General features: G+C 47.4%; 1 protein-coding gene across 1 annotated transcript; it reads right to left on the reverse strand.

Moving 5' to 3' along the window:
* Positions 1 to 284: 284 nt before the first annotated feature.
* On the reverse strand, positions 285 to 21463 carry VWA2 (von Willebrand factor A domain containing 2). The gene is made up of 13 exons (XM_063338931.1): positions 21410 to 21463; positions 20674 to 20748; positions 18495 to 18628; positions 15841 to 15950; positions 11138 to 11332; positions 10630 to 10760; positions 9793 to 9925; positions 8001 to 8056; positions 6555 to 6662; positions 5190 to 5771; positions 4306 to 4857; positions 1115 to 1237; positions 285 to 418 (listed from the first exon to the last, which is right to left on the reverse strand). The coding sequence occupies exons 1-13, from the start codon at positions 21456 to 21458 to the stop codon at positions 285 to 287; spliced, it is 2382 nt and encodes a 793-aa protein (XP_063195001.1). The 5' UTR covers positions 21459 to 21463.
* Positions 21464 to 23641: the final 2178 nt, after the last annotated feature.

Raw genomic sequence — 23641 nt, forward strand, 5'->3', positions numbered from 1 at the left:
AAGAAGTCTGTCAAAAAAAAATAATCACATGGCACTAGAATCTGTATGAGGAAATGCAAAATTCCAATAATAAATACTTAAACACAAATATTTACTTCAATTAAAACAGAAAGAGAGCACTGGGAAGCCCAGTTTGTGCAATGCAGGAACTGGGAATGGCCTCAGCACAGCCTCTGCTGGAGCAACTCAGTCACTGCCAAGAACAGGGCTGGCTCGCTGCCTCCTGCCTGTGAGAGGCAGCAAGGGTTCCCAGTCAGAGAACTGGAGCACTCAGCACATCTCTGTTAGTGTCTCTGGTCCACATGCCTTTTGGTGTGCCAGGGGGCTCTGGAGAAGTGCCACAAACCAGTTGAACTCCGCTGCACATGGGAGTGCGGAGGAAGGACCGCGGATCTCAGAGAATCGCCCCGGAGAACTCCTGTTGCAGAAGAGAAGCGCAGATGTGGGATAAGGGACCAAGGGATAAGCTCACGCTCAGTCCATTACAACCCAACAAGCATCCTCTTGGCCTTAGCTGAGAGGTGTTAGAGGCCATGGGGTGGATGTCAGAACTCCTGGGCTCCGGTAAAGAGCACAACACTACGGGGGTAAACCACATAATTGAGAACTTCTCACTCTGGGCATGGGACCACCTCTAGGGAGCCGGAGGCTCACCGCCTCCAGCAGGGCCATTGCTCCCTGCTGAAGAGGAGGAGGACAATGGAGAGGCTTTTGCACCATGGAAAGCACTGAAAGCAATAGAGGGTCACACTCCAACAGAGGCAGCTCCCTCCCATTAAAAGGGAGCCAGAGCTTTCTACCCCGGGCATCAAGGGGGCTCGCTTCTTCTAGCAGGGCAGAGGGAAAAGAGGAACAGGACAGAGTGGAAGAAGATTACCAAAATTATTAGACCTTCTTGGGGTTTCCTCACAGTGAATGTGTAAAACAGGGCACAGCTCCCCTCAGCAGCCTGAACCTTTCCACTTCCCATGTGACAGAGGCCACATTAGCACCAAGACCCGGCCACCAAACAGCTGTCCAAGAGTTACAGACACATCTCTGCTCAAGGAGATGTGGAGAGGTGGGACACGTTCAGAGGCGCTGGGCAGAACGGATGACATCTGCTGATCCTTACTGCTCTCACAGTGGGGTCCTTCCCAGCCGTGGCACTCGCACCGGTAGCCCCCGGGCCTGAGGATGCATACGCCCTGGTTCATGCACGGGTTGGGTTTGCACAGGTTCACGGGGCTTTTTGCTTCTGCAACAAATACAAACAGAACAGAAGGCTCAGGCACATCTACAGAGTATTAATAGCTAGGACCCACATCCACCAGGAATGCTGCAAAAATAACAGCAACTATATATCCCAGACATCAGAAAACGTCACCTAGGGCTAACGGGATGGGCAGACCGCGTTACCGTGGCAGCACCCATAACCCTGTCAACACAGAGAGCAAACTCCTCTGTGTTTAACCTGGAGAAGAGGAAGAAGGAGGACTTTGCCAGATGTTCTGATCTGGAGGCGAATATTCCTAAAAAAGCTTAAAAGAGTGACATCACGTTAGGCTGAATGTCAAAGAAAAGCAAAATGAAGCGTCTTTAGAGCTGTGCATTGAACACACCAATGCAGAGCAAGACACATGCCCTGCCCCAAGCCCTGCTTTGCCCTGCAGAGGACCTGAGTTCCCACCAGAGAGAAGCAGGGACAAGAAGTCAGCTGGGAAGCAGGGATGGCATGAATGGAAAACAACACAGGAAAAAATTCTGGGCTTCCTTTCTCTCAAACCTCCTAAAAAAGCCTGCAACCGCAGCCAAAGTTCTTATTAGCCCTGTTCTTGTGAAGTATGTGACAGCTTTCCCAACCCTCTTAACACAGCAGAGCCCAGCTGTCAGCAGGGCTGGCAGCGTTTCATGCTGCCTTGCTGTGAATACATTAGGTTAAGTAGCAGCATCCCAGAGGGATTTGCTTCCAGTCTGCTGGAAGCTCCACCGCAGCGTCGGTGAGGGTGTGAAATTCCCCCGCTGAACGATTACGTGATGCAGACTCTGGACCTGCTAGCCTTGCCTTTTGCTCCGCGGTAGAAAAAGCACACAGACGGCGTAGGAAAAGGGGAAGAAGGAAAGAATATAAATTCTATTGCTATCCATCAGGATGGTTACTGCGGCTTGCCGCATGTTGTACTCGTTCTCACATCAACTCTCAACCTACACCTAAGACAGGCAAAATTCACTTTTTCGACAGTCAAATTCTAGGTCTGAGACATCTCAGTCTTTAGTTCCTGTTGATTTTGTATGAAGCCAAGTTGGGTTTAACATTTTTGTTGTCATGAGACATCTCAGATGGGGTCCTGCCTGACAGTGTATCCCCAGGAACAGGCGCTTTTGTTTTCATCATAGGAGCTGCTGGCAACAAAAGCTGGAGGGACCTCTTAGACCAACTACTCTTCTTCCAGCTGGTTGCTGCTCCCCAGAGAGCTCTTCCATGGAGCTTCGCTCCGCATGCCATGTGTCCACCTCCACAGCTGTCCCACAGCATAACCTCATGGTCCTTGTTTGGGGGGAATCATGCTATTCTGCCCAGACGCCATTTCTCTGAACTCAAGCCTACTGTTAACACAGAAACATCTTCAATAAGACTCCTGCACTTCAGGGATTATGCCCTTTGATCATTCCAAGAGTCTGTATTTCCCTTAATCAGACTCATATATATTTAATGCTTGGGATCTTTTCTCCTAGAGCCTGGATCATTTTTGCGGTCTCTCTTCAGCTGAGTCTCAGAATAAATACAGTATTTCAGGTGTCTAGAGGCAGGGTCTGTTTTTCACATACTTATATCATGAGTCATAAGTTGTTTTAAAGTCCTCTCTTTCACAGACAATGACTCTGTTATTGAGTCTTAGACTTGGAGTAGAAGACTGAATGAAGGGCTTATCTTTACATCGCCCTTGGTCCCAGCCTATCTAGTACAAACAGCGATTACCTGCACATGAAATGAAAGCAGCGATTCAGTCTCAGGAAATGATATATTATTACCCTGACTCAGTGAACCTTGCCGTTTCTTCCCCTTCATCCATGGGGTTGTAGTTAATTTCATGGTACAGCAGATTTGTTTTTATAATAACACAGCTGAAAATACCACTGCAATAGGAGCACACTGAAAAGCTCAAGGTAGGAATCATCTGCAGAGCTTGCCAGGAGACCAGCTCCTCACCCCAAAGAGACGGTGCTGGAGTTTTTTCTAACCCCGAAGGAGCCATAAGCATGCCGAGAGATGAAAAGGACCTTTGATTGTGCTGAAGCTCAACATGCTTCTTCATTTGATCTTACAAACGGGTTAAAACATAACAAAAGCAAATAGCTAGATGTTAAACTTGGACTATTTTGAACAAGAAATGTGGCATGGCATTTTAACTACAAGCACTTTTGCCACCACTGATGTCTGCAAACCAGGGCTGCTATCTTTTCTGAAAAGCTGATTTCCATCAACTCAGAGGCACTCACACTCGGCACACAAGTGCTTCACACTTGGTATCAGCGTCAATTTTTTCCCAGTTGGGGACTGGCCCTCAGGGCTTGAGGTTTTTGAAGAAAGTACATTTTTTTCTTTTTTTTTTTTTTTTCTTTTTTTTGGCATAAACATGAGTTTTTACATGAATATTTGCAAATTCTTCCCTCCCGCTTTGGAGACAAGGATTTGGTCCTGCAAACAAAGTTAATCACAGATTGTCTGAAAGCCCCAGTTTAACAGTCTGCAGGCTTCAAAATGGGGAGATTCTGATTTTAAATCCTGTGCAACACACATAAAATATCCTACATGATAACTTCAGTAGCAGGATGCTAAGGAGGAACAGGAACGATGAGGTTTCAGACCCGCCACTTTGCAAACACCTGGGCACAAACCTGTTGAACAAGACAGCAGAGACCTCAACTCGGGGAACCACCACAGCTGGCTGCAGAAGCCTGTCCCATTAAGCCCCCCCCAGCAACACTGCAGGGGGCACAGCAATGCACAGCAAATTCTACAGGTTTAAAGCAACATCAGAAAAAGAGCAAACCACTTCTTCTTTCAGGGAAGGTAGAACCTAGACCTGGCAGTGCTGGAAAGAGCCAGTGACATTAAGCCCTGTCTCACCCACTGGACTGAATCTTAGGAAAGTTGGTTCCTATCCCTATAGGATTGCTTTGGACAGTCATCGTATCTCTATGCCATAGTTTACCCATCTGTAAAATGCAAAAGATAACATCAAGCTCACTCGGTAAAGCATCAGAAAACCTACAATAGCAATGGCTGGTAGCATAAAGAGTGGGGATGGAACATTCTCTCACCTTCACATATTCTTTCAATGATAAGGTCTTGGTAATACTGCAGGTCTTCATAGGAGGAGATGTGGACCAGGTAGTTGGGAGACCCAGCAACCCTCAGCAGCGTATCCCTCTGTGCATCCCCAATGACAACCACAAACACCAAGATGCCGTTGTCCCTCAGCTGCTGAGCTGGGGTGGCTGCATCCTCCATGCCGCCTCCATCTGTGAGCACCACCACCACCTTGTTGACACCAGGTCTTGCTCCTTTCTGCACTGTCATCACATCACCATAAATATGCAGCAAGGCGCTGCCAGCAGAGGCCGAGTCCCCGAGGAAAGGCGCCTGGTCGATGGCTTGGAGGAGAGCTGAATTGCTCGTGTGGGTGTCCAAAGCGAACACAGTGTGAGGTTGGCTGCCATAGACGACAAGAGCAATTTGGGTGACGTCCCGGTTGATGCCGAAGTGTAAACGGCTGTTCCTGACAAAGTCCCTCAGCCATAGAAAATTCTCCAGGCCAACTCCAGCTGAGGCATCCACTGCAAATGCCAAATCCAGAGACTGTGCCTGGCAGCCTGGATAAAAGAGTGTAAAAATGGTGTTTTTCAGAATATATACGTACTCCTTTCCGAGTACTCCTGTTTTTTTAAAAAAAGCAGGGTGGAAATGGTGGGCAAAATTAATCACTGCTGGTCACTAACTGTGAGGGGTGATCTATGACCCTTTTACACCAATAGAGACATCCACCATAAAAAGCAGTGATGAAAGTTTATTCCCTGGATCTGTGACTGGCACAAGCGAAACAAGGACATTCATCCTTCTGTCCTTCCCTCCTCCCCAGTGGAGTTCAGAAGACCTCCTCACGGTTTGACAAACTCATCCTGCAATGCCCATACCACAGTCTTACCTTCAGGACTGTCCACACCGCAGATTCTTCTCTGCAGCTCTGGGATCCTGTTGAACAGGTCCTGGGGGTCTGAGTAGACAATCGTCTGCTTTGGATTGCCAGTTACCTCGGCCAGTTCTGCTCTCACAAAGCTGCTTCCTACGCCGATCAAGAAGAGACCTCGGTCCCTCGCATACTTAGCGGCTTCTGCCACTGGATCCTGGGACCTGGAGTCAGTGAGCAAGACCACCACGCGTGGGAGATCATCCTGCACGTCTGCAAAGACTGGGGTGCTCCTAAAACCGTGCTGTGCGACATACCGCAGGGCTCTGCCTGTCAGGGTTCCTCCACCACTGAAATTCAAAGCATCAATGCTCTTCATGAAACTGAGTGCATCCGTATGTTGCCCCACTTCAATGGGTATCCTGACATTGTTATCGTACTGGGCCACCCCCACGTTCATTGGCGAGTCCCGGCCCATCACTGCTTGAAGGAACCTCTTGAGGAATGCTTTGTAGCGCAGGAACCCTTCCAGCGTGACCCCCGCCGAGCTGTCCATCAGGAAAAGGAGATCCACGCCGCACTCGAGACTCAGCTTTGGTGCTGAAAAGGGAAACAGCAATTTGTCACGTGCCAGGCACCTCAGCTGGGGCCTGCTGGAATCCCTGTGGTATGGAGAAGGGACCCTGCATACAGTAACCTAAATGGTTTGCCAGACGTGTCATGAGTTGGAGGACAACTGTGCCAGGAGCGTGCTTTATTTTGTTTGGATGCCACATTAGCCTTTAGAGACAGGAAATATCTGTGGGAGTCTGGGGGGATTCCTGAAGTTTTGGAAGGCAAAATTCAAATTAGAAATGACAACTCCACTCTTAGTACTCTGGAGAAAACACTCCAAGTTTCAGTATAACGTGGAGAAAAGAGAGAGTACAAGCACCAGACCCTCATCTTTAACACCCTAAGATACTTCACAGGGGGAGTCCGGATTCTGAGGGAAGTCAGTACAAAGCACTTTCAGGAACTTTCTGGGTTTCTTACATTGAAGCCTCCAAATCAGGAGTGCCTCCTGGGCCCATGTGTGCAGGGAGGGGACCAAAAGATATATGTACGTCTCTCCCAGTTTTCTCTGCTCTCCTGTTCACATAGCACCTGCATTTAGAAACTAAGGCAGCCATGGCTGGGTGAGGCTTTCAGTGTTGGTGCTATCCATATGCACAAGGTTTCTGAGCAGCGAGACCCAGTCACTGGACCCGACAGTCATAACCGCATGAGAGAAAACCCAGCCTGTCTCCTGGAGAAAAGCCCAAAGGCTGCAGCCCAATCCCAGTTGTCCCTGGGCAGGACACAGCCAAGAAGGAAGGAGGGAGAGTGCAGGTTCACACCTACCGCAGTGGATGTCTCCTCCATACCCCACCGGGCAGAGGCAGCGGTATTTGTCCAGTCCCTCTGGGACACACGTGCCCCCGTTCTGGCATGGCTGGGAGTCACAAGGTTCTAAAGGGGACCAGGGAAGGGAAAGACAGGGAGTCAGCAGGGAGCCTGCCCCTTCCCGTCCTGTGCCAGGGCAAGCATCGCCATTACTGGAAAAGGGGTCAAAGCTCTGCCCATCTTGCTGCAGAGTTTGAACTAATCATAGAATGACAGAATCGTCTAGGTTTGAAGAGACCTTTAAGATCATTGAGTCCAACCATCAACCTAACACTGCCAAAACCACCACTAAACCATGTCCCTCAGCACCACGTCTACCTGTCTTTTAAGTACCTCCAGGGATGGCAATTCCACCACTTCCCTAAGCAGCCTGTTCCAATGTTTGATAACCCTTTCTGTGAAGAAATTTTTCCTAATATCCATCCTAAACCTCCCTTGGCGCAACTTGAGGCCATTTCTTACCGAAATAAATCCCTGAGCATCTGACCTAACTACGAAGCTAGAACTGCTTTGAGCTGGAGGTGGCAGTCAGTAACTTCCAGAGGACCTTTACAACCTAGGTTTTTCCCTAATTAGATGTCTCACCTTCCCTGTATTTAGTCTTTCTGGCAGCCCAAAGTGCTTGTACAACCATGCAATGTATCTCACAGGACTGATACCGCTCTTTTTCTTAAGAAAGAGGACACGTGCAACCTCACTCACCTCCATGGCAATTTCATTTGGGGATGGCTCTCCAACAGGCAGTGGTGAAGAGAGCAAACCAGACTGTGACCTCACTTCATGTCCTTTGGAATAACACCAATGAAGTCACATTCGTGTAAATAAAGAATTGCTAAAGGTCACACAGCCCTTCCAGATTTACACCAGCAATGAAGGGATCAGAGTCTGGCCTGCTGCTTGGACAATGTACTGACAAAGAAAATAAAGCTACTGTCATCTGAAGCAGCAAAAGGATAGGGTTAAGGGCAGAACTCAAGGACCATAGCTATTTCCAGTGTCACAAAAACAGTCTGGCAATCAGCAAGTGTCAACTTCCCTGCTAAACTGATGATGCTCATGGTACCAAGTAAATGAATGGAGGCATCTCACTGCATACTCCCCTAGCTGGAGAGCCGTGGGTCCCTGCAGGCATTGGGAAGCAGGGCAAGCCTCTGCCCCAGGACCACAAGCAGACAAGGATTAACTGGCTCCTCAAGCTGCAGGAGATATGATGGGGAGATATTTTAACCCAAAAGAACTCTGGTCATAGATACCCATAAGACAAAATACCAGGACGTAATATCAACTTCTTCCTAAGGATTGCACTCTCTCACTCAGAATAAAATTTTTACAAGTGAGAATAAAACCCCATCTTTTTATTCTTTCCTGCTTTTAAGTAAAATTTTAAAAAACGCTAAGTCCTACCTGGACATACAGTTCGGAAGCATCTGGACGGGTGTTTTATCAAGACTCTCTTCCATCTGAAACAGGAAGAATAAAAACCAATCATGAATTTAAAGATTAACACGGTATCTTCAAGGCTGACCTTACTGTGTTTTCAATGGAACAAATCTTCCTTTGAAAACATAATTTTTCAAAACAAGTATTTCAAAAGAAAACAGCCATTCTGAGCAGAGTGGCAAAATTAAAAACATCATTTCATCAAATCTACTCTTTTGGGTTTGAGTTCTACTTTAACTTTTTACATTTAAAGATTATGAATGTATTTTTAAGGCTCCAAATGATTATTTTTTCAGTTGCTACTGAAGATATGTTAAACTTTTTGCTCTGAATGGGAATGAAAAGAAAAACTTACAGCAGTGAGAATTTCTTATTCAATATTAATTCTGCCATCTAACTTATCCAGCTGTAACGGGTGTACAAGCAAGATTTAGACTGGGAAGAAATCCTCAGTCCTCAGCTGTACCTCCCAGTGGGATTTTTCAACTTCTTCCATCATTCCCCTGCACTAAGGTGACATGAAAAAAACCCAGACCCTAGAGCAGAAGCGTATATTTGTCACAGGTAAGAAGGCAGGTAATGTTGGTTCCTGACAGCGAGATGATTTCTGCTTTTTTTCATCCCTCTATTTCTCCAATACCTGCAGCTTCAGCATACCACTGATTTTCCAGTGCTCTGCATTACGGCTGCTCAAAACTGCAGCAACTGTGGCCAAAACCATCACTTTTGGGATGCTGTAAGCGAGCCACGAGCTGCTCTGCTCTGCTCTCCCACATTGGCTCCAAGGTACAAGTATCTGGAAACGCTCACGGACATTAGGATATGTCTGAAATTATCCACACAATCATCCTCCAGCATATCTCTGCAGCAGGCTATCAATGCACAGCCCAGATCCGGGGTGATTTTCAAACATCAGTCTGACCGTCTGCTATTAAAACAAACACATGAAGCATCTCTTCAAAGGAAAAACAATTCCCCCTACCAATTTCTGTGCAACACCACTTTCACTCAGCTATTTTTATCAGCAGAGCATGAAGCTGCCTTTCCCTTCACAGCTCATTTTTAGAGCATTTCTCCCACTGTACCAACTGCAGTGACAATACTATTTGAAGGATCTGACATGCTTTATGGCTTTTCAACTCCAGCCTCCTGTCCTCGAGCAAGAGGACATTTCCCTCATGCAGCTCACTGCCATCGACCTGACAATGCAGCTCTTTGTGTGCATCCCGGTTTTGGCACAGCCACACTATGACTGAGGGGGTATTTTTTGCCAGTGACTGGAGCCTCTCCATATGACAGGCCCTCCCAAGCCTCCCAGGGCAGCCAAGCGAAGGAAAAGGGGCTCCCCTGAATGGAAGAAAGCCTGTGTGGATTAACACATGACTAGCACCAACACAGGGAGCCAGACCTAGAAACCCTCTGCAGCACACAGTCAGTACAGAGGTGTGAACTGCAAAGCATCTCGGTTCAACAGGCAGGAAACTAATCCCAATTCTATTTATAGTATTTATGGCACTCCTGCGCTAATCATCTTCTGCCTCTTTGTCTCAGTTCCACCTCTTACCCTTTGCTTCCCAGACCAGACAAGGGTGAGAGCAGGGACAGCCTCTTCCTCGGTCTACAGACCATGTTTGCATCATTCTCCTGAGGTATCTTCATGCCAGTAAAGAGTCATGGTCAGATAAAAGCCTTATTACTGTATCTCTCATCTTCTCTCAGCCCCATTCCCTTTTAGAGATGTGGGTGTCCAACTCACCTGTAGAAAGGGCACAGCGAAGCCCGCACGGCATTTGGCTGCTTTGAGCCTTTCCAACACACGTAGTTTCCAGCCAGCTCTTTCACAGTCTCTAGGGTCCTGCGTTCACAAGGGTGGGATTCAACTTTGCAGCCTGTAGCAAAGAACAAATCCACGTTAGGGTCAATTGCCTCAAAATACAAAGTCTGGGTGGCAGTGGAGCACCACTTTGAAATGGGTTAGTTTTCCTCATCTACCTGCCAGCAGCATACCAAGCAGTGCTTTAAACAGCTTCCATGAGACCCCAGAAGAGAAATTTTTTGTTGACAAGCTCACCAGCCTACCCCACTTTCTGGGGTGCTCACTATTCATCCTCCTTTGCTTTGCTATAAAACTCACAGTGCTGAGTTCAGGGTTCAATGACAACTTTTCAGCCCCTCTGGTGCTTTCATCATTCATGCACTTGATTTTCTTCTACCCCTGGACCACTCTAGTTCTATCTTTTCTATCTCTTGGGAGCCCCTGGGGGCCTCTCCTTAACACACAGCCAAGTCCATTAGGAGATTTAACGTAGATGTGTTTATCCCTCCATCCCCCATGACACGAGCAAGGACCAATATTCCCATTTTCAAAAGTGAACCAGGACACAGAAAGACTGAGGATCCTGCAGCTCACAGGTATTTGGAGAGGCAGCTGGCAAGCATGCCATCCAGTTTGGGCACCAGAAGCTGGTTACGCCAAAGCACAACACCTGCCAATTCCCCTGTACATTTTCTGACACTGCCTCATCTTTCTTGCTCAGTGACATGGTCCAAGCTCAAAGCTTGGGGGTGAAGGAGAAGCCAGGACAGGGGTTACCTGGAGCGGTGGCACTGCAGACAGAGCCGGTGAGGGTGCTGTACAGGCCGTTGGCAGCATCGTCGGCATCTCCAGCAAAGAACACGTGCTGGTCGGTGGGCTCACTAGCCAGCACCTGCAGCTCCTCCCACCTGCCGAGCAAGGTGGGCTTCAACCATTTGTGTAAGAAGACCCTTAGTCATCCCCAAAGAATTGAGTATCAAAAACAAGCCCTGTGCAGCAAATAGCTGATGCAGAACCATGACACCCTTCAGTTTTCAAGATCCTGGTGTGTTTAGTCTCATGCAGTAGCGTAGCTCTACTGAGTGGAAGAGCTTCCTTCACCAACTTTGGTCCTCCTTCCACACCAGCCACCAAATTAGTGTCTCCTCCATGCCTGTGTTACACCACAAATTCCCCTTTTCTCTTTCCAAAACTTGTATCTAGCACAAGAGCACCCCTCACTCACTAAGACTTGCCATTTGGCTAGCCGGGCCTCCCCCTTCCAACTCTGTGGAAAGCTTCCTACCTTGGAAACTTGATTCCCACTGCAAAAACTGTGATGTGTCTCTCCTTCACCTGCATTGCAGGCACTGTGGTGCTGCCCTGGGACTTCCCATCTGAAATGATGATCAGGACCTCAGGGACACTTGAGTTTCTGCCACCAGGGAATCCCTTGCGGAGAATGTACTTCAGAGCCCGACCTGTCTCTGTGCTCCCTCCTCTAGAAAGAAAGAGGATAAAATCAGGATAGCAGAAATCAAAGTTCTTCTCCTGCTAATGAATTTACCATTTGATTTTCAAATTTCCACCCTCTGTTAATGAGGAACTTGGCATATTTCTGCCTGTTGCCACAGAACACATCCACATAGATGTCTAATCCTGTCATTCTTGTCATCTTTCTACCCATAGGTCCCATCTACTCACCCTTACCTCCCTCCTCTCCAACCAGAGTGGCCTCCAGAAGACTTTTAACACACAGCAGAGTGTTTCTGCAATTGGAGCAGGAACCAGAGCTCTCAGATATTAGAGTTTTATTTCCAGCTTCGACAAATGTCTCAACTGCTTCTGTTATTCCATCTGAAAATCACAGTCAGTTCTTCAAGAGTTGTGTGGAAAAGCTGTTTTTCAATAACCTCTTGTATTCAAGTCAGAAACACACAAGTGGGCAAAAAGAACACAGACCAGCATCTCAAAACACCTTCCTTTCTCTTGACGCATAAATGTGCTATGAATTCTTGTCACGTATCATCCCTTTCCCTCCATGGGACCTTCTGCCGTTCTTAGACCAAGACCTAATGCAGGGAGCTATGCGTCCCAGCTTGTCACTGAGAGTCTGCAGTCCAGCAGTGCCCAGGGAGTCCTTGGCCTTTTTCTCCCTGGCAGATCTGCAGGTTAATTTGATTTTCTACAGAAAGTCATTTGTCCATCCTGTAGCAAAGCTCCTGAAAATACAAACGCTGAAAGCTTCTTAGCGTACCCCTAGAAACTCTGAAGGACTGAACACAAGGTATGCTTTCTTCAGGGCTTCACCAGTACCTTTTACACTAGGAAAGTAAACATTAAGAAAAGCCAATTGATGCTCCAGTTGTCTAAACCCACGCTAAACTCAATTAAAAGCAATACCCTCATCTGCTAGGTTGCTTGCCAGCAGTGCTAGTATGATAGAGAAGGTGCACCAGCTACTGACATTCACACAGGCTGTACCCCTCACTTCTTGTTTTGGAGATGGGAGCCAGCTACCCCAATATTTTGGCAGCCCTTGAATTCTGCCCTGGAGAAGGAAACATTTCTGAGGTAGAAAGCGATTAGTTCAATACTCAGCAATCCTCCCACTAGCAAAGTACTGAAGCCACACACGGACTTGGTTGCCAAAGGGGGCACATTCCAGTGGCGACGTAAATCAGCAGGTAAAACGGGCTGCTGCTAAGTGTTAGGGAATGGCAGACATCAAGCGTTGCAGCAATAACTCCCAAGGAAAAGCAACCTTGAATGCAATTTTAGTAGAAAATAAGCTACAGCTTGACAGAGAACAGCTTCAGACAAAGATGCTTTAGAAACGCTAAGACTCATATCTTGTGAGATTATAAAGAATGAGATTTGCTGGCTGCTGGGTGCCTCCTTAACCCAAGGACTGCCCTGCTGAGCCTGTAGGTACTGGAGCTGCCTGCTTGAGAGGTACGCCGCACATCAGCTCAGAGCCCCGGGGGGGAAAAGAGAGGTCTCTCTGGCAGCAGAGAGCACCCAAAAGAAGAGCTGCTCACTGCAGGCCCACAGGGTTATGGCCAGTGTCTGCACAGCCCCAGGGTCTCTTTTGTTATGGCATACTGGATGTGAACTGGGAAGGAGCACCTCATTGCTGAGAGTGCCGAAAATAAAGCAGAAGGGAATAAAAAAAAGGCGGAGTGCTATACTTATGCAGATGTCTAGGAGGGCAAGGAGAGGGCATGGTTGTTTTTATGGGCTATGCATTTACTCTAGTTGTTATTTCTTGCTAGTGAGCTTTGTGGGGCGCAGACTTTCCTCCTTTGCTTTCAAGACTTAACTTTAAATGACTGTTAGAGATGTCTACTCAAGACTGGGCTCCATGTCCTATGTACCATGAAATGTCATCAAAGTTATATATAAAATTATTATCTCTGTCAGGCTGAGGCAGGAATGATTACATCGTGAGCCAAACACTGAAGTTTTATTTAAGTAAAAGCCATGGAACATAACAGATACTCTGGAGAGGAGGTAGGAGATGGTCTCTCCTTCTTTTGCGGGGTGAGGTTTGGTGGACTGTGCAGCTGGATCCCAAGGTGGCTGGGTGAAATCAGCCCCAGCCCCCTACCCACCTCCCACACTCAAGAGACTTAGGCTACCCAGGCACCCCAACCCCAGCCCCTGCTGCCGGCCCCATAACGCAACCAACTCAAGCTTCACATCAACCACCTACGGTCCCCACCCAGTCATCACAAGGCTAAGACCTTGCTACAACACAACACGCTGGGCAAAAGCTTTTTGTGCCCTGTAAAAACCAAGGGCAACCTACGCCGCAAGTTCTTCAGCTATTGTCTCCAGCTTTGATCCCTGCCTACAACATGTTATCTCTTTTTGTTGTTGGAGGGCTAAACATTTGCTTATCTCAAAGGGGTAAATCCTGCATGGACATGAGTCTCCCTCTTCCTTTGTTGGTAGTTCTCCATCTCCACGACACGAGAGCTCTGTAATGTGTCATCACCAACTGAACGTTTGATACCAGAGAGAGCCCAGCTCACAGGGAACACACCCCAGTCCTGTTGATAATCAAGCCACTATATCAGAGGAGACATTTCCAGCTGCTTTTGCTTTGAACTTCTTTATTTAGGTACTTCCTCCTCTGCACTCCACCATTTCAAAACACCCTCAATGACCGTGTTTCCATAATATGTCCAAATCTGCGTTTTCCTGACCAGATGTCAGGAGCTGTCAGATGCTTCAGTGAAAAGTGCTGTGCGTGAGGGAAAATATATTGTGCGTAGTCAGGTTGATGACTGGATCTTGATGAACTCACTAAGATGTACCCATTTGAGCCCCGAGGATTAGAAAAAAGTTAATAATAAAAGTCTCTGCACCAAAGCTCATTACATTCAGTTTCTTATTGATTTGCATTTGGAGGTTCGCTGGTTTTTGACACAGTGGATGTGTGTTTAAGGAATTACTCATACAAGGATTTTCTGAAGCCAAAGGAGATACGAACTTTACCTGCTGCCTTTCCTCAGGAACAGCACTAAGAAGGTTTCTCTCTCCCGTAACCAGCCATTGCCTTGTATGAAAGAAACTGGTCATAAATTTAGCATTGGAGATCACCGCCAAATTATGTTGAAATTGGCCAATAAACTCAAAAGCTATTTGAATGAGATTCACAGAGAGCGACCGGCAGTCTCTGACTAAATCACAAAAGCTTCACTTTGGTCTGGTGCAGCCTCCTTTCAAGCGCCTCCGCACCCGGAGCATAGGGCTGAAGTCGGGAAATGCCTCACTGGCCAAAGGCTCATCAGAAGCACATCAAGCAGCCTCTCAACCGAGACGTCAAACACACCGTTTTTCCGGAAGCCAACTGGAATCCACCCGTAACTATTTTATCTACTTTGAAATGTCAGCTTTTCATTAAACTAGATGAAATGGCCGAGCACAAGGTCATTATTTCTGTTTGATCTGTCAGCATCCATGTGTTATCATCAAGGAATTTCAGTGCCAGACACCAAACACTGCTTCACTTTCTCTGCTCTCACTGATTTTCAAGCAACAGCCAAAGAGGAGGAGTGTATCTTGTTTTCTGGCAAGTTTTTCCTGTAACATTACATGAGAGGTTTTCTTGATGTGATAAACTTATCAAAAGCAATACAACAAAAACCGAGCCAATTGATCTTGCTTGAAAAAGTCAAACATGATCACATTTGCTTGCAATATGTACCTCATGCTAAGAGGAGCAGACATCCATGAGAAATGCTGAGCTAAACTTTAGCCCTAATGCAAATCAGCTAAAGATAGAGTAGCCACCCGCAGGCCATACCAGTACCTCATCTACCACCAAAACAAGTGTTATTTTGGGGTGGTTGACAGATTCTTTGTAGATCCAAATGTATTTCTCAGAGATTAAAAGTCTGGATTTTGAGAGACTCTAAGGACAGTGCTTCTGGCTCCATTTCCTGAGGTCATGGGAAGACATCCAAGTCTTAACATCTTAACATTCAGGAAGAGAAAAGGTTTCCATCTGGAAACCTGATCTTCTTGAATTCAGCAGACACACATGCAGGTATCTAGGGGTCAGCAATTCGTCACTACCTCGTAGGACAAAGGAAGTTGTAACCACCAAAAAAATGAAGACGCATGCTCTCCTGCCTTTGCTCAGCCATGTGGGAATGCCACACTTGCTTTTCCCTGGAAGGATGTAACCCACCACCTGGCACAAACGGCCAGAAAAACCTGCCAGGAGGGTCATGGAGAACTCTCCCCTATGTACTACGTTACAGTACGACACTGAAAACTTTCTCCCCTATCAACTTCCACTGACAAAGAGAGACGAGGCTGCACATTTTTAGGGGACTGTTGATTATGGACCACAGAAAGTGTTCATCCACCTCCCTCCCCGGGGGCATCACGTCGGTGTATGCACAGCAGAAGCGGAGGTGTCTAGACATCAAAAAACCCTCAGTCCAGAGATCATTCATAGCCCAGAAAAAGAGAAGAGCTGTAAAATAAGCTGACCTGAACACAGTCCTCTTGATTCTGTCTTTCACTTCTTGTTTGGTTAGATACGAATCCAGGGGGAATTCAAGGTGGGGAGTTGAGCTAAACTGTATCATTCCCACGCGGACCTAAAAGAAAAGGTTAATCATAAAGATTATGAAAGGTGCCTGTGAGAGTTTTACTCTTTTGATCAGTTTACAGATTTGGGAGCACTACACTGTATTGAGACAAACACTGGTTTGCGTGTTGAGCCACTGGCAATCTAAATGAACTTTAAAAAAAGAGAAAAAGAGCATAAACCACAGCCTTGCCTATACAGACTATAAACAAGGCAAAAAAAGTTCATCTGCAAAAAATGGGAGCCTCTGCTGCAGTTACAGGCAGCTGAACACCTATATTTATCCATTCAGAGCACTAGTAGCCTCAAGGACGGTAAGTTTATAAATAACACCTTTTATACCAAGCCATTTATACACTGTGCAAGCAATCTTTCCATTACTAAAAGCAGCACCCTCTGGCATCGAGCACAGCAGGCAACACAAACCAATTCTTTCTCCCACTACCTCCCTAAAACCATTTTCTATACTTGAAAATACAAACAGACTAAATGGTCTGTATTTGGCAATACATCCAGAATATTTCACTGAAGCCTTACAAGAAGTTTTATGGAATGTGACGACTTCGAAGGTGAAAAGGCTACTGATTTTCAGTCCAGACTATGTGAGGATTAAGAGAAAGACTAGGGGAAGAGTAGTATTTAAGAAAAACAACCCACCAAATCTGCAAATATTAAACGTTCAAATTCTTTTGCCTAGGCCTACATTGCAGTTGGTTCCTCGATGCAAGTCTCTACTTTCAGTCAATTTAGTATGAGCCACGAAAAGACAACGCCCATTTCATCAGCATCTCTCAAAGCCTCACACATGCACTTTATCTCCTTACCATCATCGCCCAGGCTGCAGGAAGCCTCCTGTGCTGTGTGGCTGTAAGCTGAGATCTGAAGGGTGAAGGATGGGGAGGGACTCTTTATCAGGGAGCGGAGCAATAGGATGAGGGGTAGCGGTTTTAAACTGAAAGAGGGGAGATTTGGATTAGATATTAAGAAGAAATTCTTGACTGTGAGGGTGGTGAGGCACTGGAACAGGTTGCCCAGAGAAGCCGTGGATGCCCCATCCCTGGAGGTGTTCAAGGCCAGGATGGATGGGGCTTTGCACAGCCTGGTCTAGTGGGAGGTGTCCCTGCCCAGGGCAGGGGGGGTGGAACTAGGTGATCTTTAAGGTCCCTTATAACCTGAACCATTCTATGATTCTATGAAAGATTTCTTAGATGAAAAAATGATGGAGAGGAACAGTGATTTCAGCTTCAAAGGACCCTGAGAGAGGGACAGAGCAGCACTTTTGATTTTAGGACCTGGAGCAGTGGTGGTAGTTGATCTGGAGGAGGATTTTGGGTAGAAGTCTAAGCAGCCCTGCCATGGGAACCAGGAGCAAACACAAGACCTGCCTCTCTTCCTTTGCTCCCAGACACTTCTGGAGAATCAGACATGGAGCAGGGGTCCTCAAAGCCACAGCAAGCCCAGGATCACTCTCTGTCCTGCCTCAGGTTCCTCTTCCTACTACGGAGAGACCTTGCATCCCTGCCACAACCTTCCTAAAGACCTGACATTTATTTGGAAAGGCTCTGGCAGGGAATCATCCCAGCCCACTCCAAGGGCCCTGGCTAGGGATAGCGTGATGTGGGACTAGATGCACAGCTGGAACTGCAGCTGGGTCTGGCTTGAAACCCCCTCAGACAAACCCCGGGATGTGTCATTCTGTCCCAGAGGTGCCTCAGGGACACCTCCAGGAGCAGGTAAGACCTGAGGGAGCCCGGACTGTGGTTACAGCAGCACAGCTCCCATCACTCGTGGCAGGCACACAGCACCCAGAATTAGACTTTGATTTGAGCCAAGGTCCAGAATAGGAGTGGACAAGAAAGAACTTGGCATGGCCACACTTGTTCATTCATCTTAGCGTGTTTTATACTGGGTATCTGTAAACTCCAGCTGCTTGGACTCCATCTGGCAGTCCCAGCTGGTCAGTTCTGTGCTCTTCTCTCTGGTGAGCACCAGGATTAAACTCACTGCACCATTAGCAGGTGGAGAGGGAGGTGATATCTTGGAAACCTATGGCAGCATATGGCCTCAGTATATAGCCAGTGTCTCACAATGAACTCCTTCCCTTCTGCCCTTTTGGCTTATTTTGGAATAGAGACCTCCTAGGAGAAGCAGAGCAAGCAGACTGTACCATTTACCTCTGTACAGAAAGGTGATTAACTTCCCAGAGACTAATTCTGCAACTTTCCAGGGAAAAACAACAAGAAGATCCAACCATTTTAATCTATGAGCATCCAAACCAAAATAAAAATGAGTAAAAAAACCCCAAATCATAATCTTTAACTTGAAAGATTATGTCTTTTCTTAAGACCAAATGGAACTGCTTAAAATCTATGAAGAATCAAGTGTCCTCCAACTCCACCGCTTCACAAACCTTCACCGCATCTTCTGAATAAATACTCTGGCCCCATGGTAGCTGCTAGGTTGAATTTTGCAGTTTCACTCAGCACGTTATCACTGGCCTTTCCACGTGTTGCCAAGCTGCTTGAAACTAAAATGACACATTCCTGAGACTCACCCTGTCTGGACGGATGTCCAAGGCATCACAGAGCTTGCCTGCAAAGTGCTTAGACCTCTCAAAGCTTCCTTTGCCAATGCTGTAGGAGCCGTCCAAGAGGAAAAGGACATCTAATGAAGCAGAGCACTGCATCGCTAGGAGAAAAAGATACACACTGTGAAACTGCATTATTTATTAGTCTCACTCTCTGGAAGCAGATAGCCAAGAGCAGAAAATCCAGACAAATGGAGTTGCAGAGGATGGAGTGGGGCAGCCTGGTGGTCACAACGCCAAGCCCACACACACTCTACAGCACCAGGTCAGCCCTCGCAGTCTGCAAGGCTTTCACCTGAGGTTTCAGGTCCCCAGCCTGGCTTCAGCAGTTCAGTGAAGGCGTGGGAGCAGCCACTCCAAGGAGCAGATGCAGTGCCACATCCTTAACCACAGAGAGAGTAGGGAGAGGTGAGGAGCCAGGAGAGGCAGCCATGCCCAGCAGGACCTGCAGGCTCTCCCAGCCCAAGGCATGGATGAGAATCCAGAAGGCATCTGCACAGTGTACAGAGCTCCACGGAGCCAGATGTGTTTCATCTGCAGCACATTTTTCAAAACACGCTCTTATTTTTCTAAACACAAACTCTCTGAACAGCTCCGAGGCACTGACAGAAACACTTTCCACAAAATCTGCCTTTTATCCTGTCTTCAGAGACATGTCCTTGTATCACCCCTGCCTGCATGGACACAACTGCTCCCAAGTACAAGTTCTTGACATGCTTATGCTGCAGTGGAAGTCCCTAACTTCACTGACAAAAAGTAAAACAAATAAAAAGGCAGCCTTCAGACTCTGAAGAGACATTTTCAAAGCACTTACACAGAAATTTTAAAGTTGCCTCTGCAGCATTTACGAGAACTAACTTCAAGGGAAACTGAACCCAGAAGCTCAATATAGGGAGCAAGCACACCGACCTTCTAAGAGCCCATTTGGCCCATGCCCTTTCTCTGTCCCCATTATTATCATCACCTTTTTATTATCACTACTTTTTTCAAAATCATTCCTGCTAGCAAAAAACCTCAATTTATAATTAATTAGGCTTTTCTAATACCAGGTTGTGAGGGACTGAAAGTTGTTAAGCATTCCCTTCTGGGTCACTGGTTTTTCTAATATGGCAACCAGCCTTGCCCCGGGGCACCGCACTGGGGATGAGCTGCAGCATGGCCTCCTTGCCAGCGCCGTCCCGGCTCGTCAGCCTTGTCCTCGCAGCCGATCTGAATGTGGGGATGCAACAACCCAGGTGCTCGCCCGCAGACACTGACCCTGGCTGCCTGCCCCAGCATGCACAGAGAAAACTTCCATGCCCCCCATCCCAGTAGGGGCTCGGCACGGAGAAATGGTCCTCAGGTTGCTCTGGGGTTCAGCGGTATGAGGAGCAGGGATCTTCATATTGCAGCTGCAGCAATGCAGCTCTCTGACAGAGACTTGTAGGCAGGATGTCAGCAGCCCACCAAAGAGCTCCTGGTGGCGTGCATCGGTGAGAAACACCCAAATACAGCACATCAGGATGGAACAGCTGAGCTGAACACATGCTGCTATGGGATGGGGCTGCAGGGCACACCCGGCATAGGAAAAAACGTAGTTTATCACTTGACAGACAGACAATAGAAAATAAAGGCTAGCAGGAGAAAGCACGATACAGTTTATAAGTAACCGACTGCATGCACATCAAGGAAGCTGTAGGTGAACATGGTCCGATGGCCTGCCAGAGCCCAGTCATCCCTACTCACAGCATCGTGGCTGGTGCTGGCTTTACAGCCTGAACGAATCAGCCACCTGAGAGGGCTCTTCACAAATCAGGTCTGTAATTAAACACGGCTCCTTAAATCAGGAGTGCTTGAAACAGGCTCTGAAGGAACAGACAGAAACACCAGCCGGCTGGCAAATCGCCAGCTTGGGCAAAACAGAGCAGGCTGCCGTCCCAGAGGAGCTGATACCAACAAGGGGAAAAGCCAGGCTGGGGCAGAAGGAGACACAACGCTGTGCTCGCCAGAGCATTGCTGGGGACTTTACAGACCAAATGGAGTACAATAAGTTAAAAATAATTAAAAAAAAAAAAAAAAACCAAACCAAAACAACAAAAAGCCCTGAGAGAAACAAAGAAAGAAGGAATTTGGAAAGTAGATTACTTGCTTTAAAAAACAAACTTACACTGGCCAGCAGCTGAGATCTTGCCAATCATCTCTTGGTCAGCATGAATTTTTTGCATACCCAACACCAGCAAAACTGTGGGATCAAACAGATAATCACTCATCAACACTAGAAACTGCCTTAAAAAAAAAAAAAGAAAGAAAAAAAACTCATAAAGGTATGCAGGCTTTAACCTATAGCAGCAAAACCACTGTTTTGCTGTATAGATTTCACACTCACAAAAACTAATTTGGTGACACAGCACAGCAGTGTATCTACGGGAGGAAATTCCTTCTAGCCCGGACACATAGAGCACGAAAAACGCCAAGGACCTGACTCCAGCACACAGGAGGACACAGGGTGTCCCTCTGCCCACCACATGCAGGGATGCAGCAGCAGAATAAGAGCTAGGCCAGGCTTAGGCTCCAAAGACTGCAGTCATAAGCACTGGATACACCAAATAATTGCACTGGAGAAATCTATGACCTTTTAATATCATAATAGTAGTATCAGCTTTTCCCATATCAAAGAGACTCTTGACATACAAATCAGTCACATGTGTTTGAATTCTGAGAAAAGCTGTTTCTCCAGGTATTATTTTCTCCTCTTCTGTGTGAAACTATGTTTCAGAGGTTTATCTGTAAACCTCTTGGAGAGGCACCAATTTGACTCTTGCTCCTGGGAACGAAGAACACCCGGAGACGGGGAAGCATCCGAGACAGAAACCACTGATGCAAAACAACAACTTTAAACATACCTTGGGGAAGCAGGAAAACGCAGATGGACTCAAACGACAAGATGGCCATGGTGACAAACCTGAAAGAAAAAAAATATGAGAGGAATGTTAATGCAATTCCTAAAGCCGGTTTCTCTACCTGCAGCTGATCATCTCCTTGCTGGTTGTCTCATCTGATGAGTTCAGAAACACTCGGTCTGAGGGGCAAAAGCAACTCCTACCCTGGGGAGAAGGTTGGGAAACAGACAGAAGGAAAATGCATGAAAATGAGGGAATGAGAAATGAGAAAACATGAAAATGAGAACAGAAGGTCTCCCTACATGCTCATCTCCTTTCCCATCAAAACTGAAGAAAGCAGGCCTCGCGGGGGAGGGAGGGACTGGCCAGCCTCCCCTCCATGGCCACCCAGACGCTACTCTCCTCCCTCCACCTCCTTCCTCTTCACCACACCTCCCTCTCAAAGCCCAGTCCCACCATGGCCCCCGCTGCCGTTGCAGGGCCAATGGAGAGGCAAACACGGCTCCTCCAGGGGTTCACTGGGCAGAGCCACGTCCCCCCGACCCCACCATCGCTCGGGGCTCCAGCTGAGACCTCCCTGCTGCGGAGCACAGCAGAGGGGACCCGTCCCGCAGGGCCTGCCATGGCCAGTGCTGCTGCCCATCCTCATCGCGGCTTTTCAACAATACTCAGCCACAAGCTCCTTCATGCCTCGCGTTTTGTGAGGACTGGCTTTCTGGGGAGATGTTTTTATGTATGTGTCCAGCAAAGTCAATTTTCTGCTCATTTTTCCTTTGAAATCAGCAAGGCTGCCATCACATTGTAGGTGGACTTCAGTGACACTTTCAAGCATGCCCAGATTTAGACCAAGCATGTCTGGCAGAGGCTTTGGCTTTCTATTTAAAACATGTATATTTATTTTTTCTCCAGACTAAAAGCACAGGGTGCACTCACTAGAGCAAATGTGACCAGATTCACACTGGGCCTCTGCCCCTCTCATTGCAAAAGCAGATTTTCTTCGTGTAGTTAAAGACAAACAAACACATTTTTGATAACCAACTCTATTAACCAATTGTTTTTCCAAGACAATAGAGGGCTTTTTCTCAGGGAAGACCTGTCTCTGCAGCAAATGATATATTTAATAAACAGACGTGAAGACGCGATGCTTGTTAGTGAAATTGCCAAAATAGGCCCATTCCCATCACTCCGGGTGACAATTTTTTGAAAGCATCATCTGGCAAACCTCACGCATCAGGGCACTGGGAGTCAGGAAACATCTTCCTGGGGTGTCCCGTAGGGCCCCCATGCTGCCTGTCCCGCTCCAGCCCTCCACCGCTGCCCTCGGACACATCTCTGTGCATTGGCTGCTATAGGAAGGAACACACTGAGTCGGAGGAAGGAGCCGAGCTGCAATTCCTCTCTCTGTCTTATTGTTTGACCCGGCACTTAACATCCAGTGGTGGTGTCTCACTTCCTCAGTTCCCCCAATCTTTGAACTCGTGTGTCAGCACCCATGTGTTTCCACAGGTGGGAAGATTCTCCTATGGCTACTCCCAGCAGGCCAGGGGCATGCAACACTTCAAACCCCATGACACAAGCCAAGCTTTAAGCAACAGAAACTTCTCCTCTGGGCAGGCTTTTCTCTTCAGAAGAGTGGGTGAGACACCTGAAGCAACGTGCATCCCTCTGTCTTGTACTAGATCATCAGTCCCTGACCCTTCCCTCTGCCAGGGGAACCCCTCGCACCCATTCCGGTCAGAGCAAGGACCCATTAAGCCCATGCAGCTACCTGCACCTCACACCCCTCACATCAGACAAAACAAGATATCTGTAGCAGGCCACGCTCAGTTACCTGCACGGGTCCAGAAAGAAGGAGGGATTAAAGAAGTGTCATCAGGGATTACAGACACAATAACCCTCTGTCTTGGGGGTCTTTACCCAGTTCCAGGTGCTTTACAAGCATGACCCTTCAGCGCATCCTCCCAACACCACCACCAGACCACCGCTGCCAAATTAACAGATCCCAAGCTGGCTTAGGTAAAGGCAGGTAAACACAAAACATGACTTCATCAAGGAAGCCCTTGTGTCCCTCAGTACCTTCAAGCCCTGGCACATGCCACGAGGTAAGGTCATCCTTTTGCCATGCCCCAAGAACATTCTTTCTAGGAGCTAATTCCAGAGCACACAACACCCAAAGGAGGACAAGCCTCTGCTTGTAACCAGATGTGAGAGGTGTGGGGGAATTTCAGGTTGTTT

This window comes from Chroicocephalus ridibundus, chromosome 6, assembly GCF_963924245.1.
Source record: "Chroicocephalus ridibundus chromosome 6, bChrRid1.1, whole genome shotgun sequence".
Classification (NCBI taxonomy): Eukaryota; Metazoa; Chordata; class Aves; order Charadriiformes; family Laridae; genus Chroicocephalus; species Chroicocephalus ridibundus.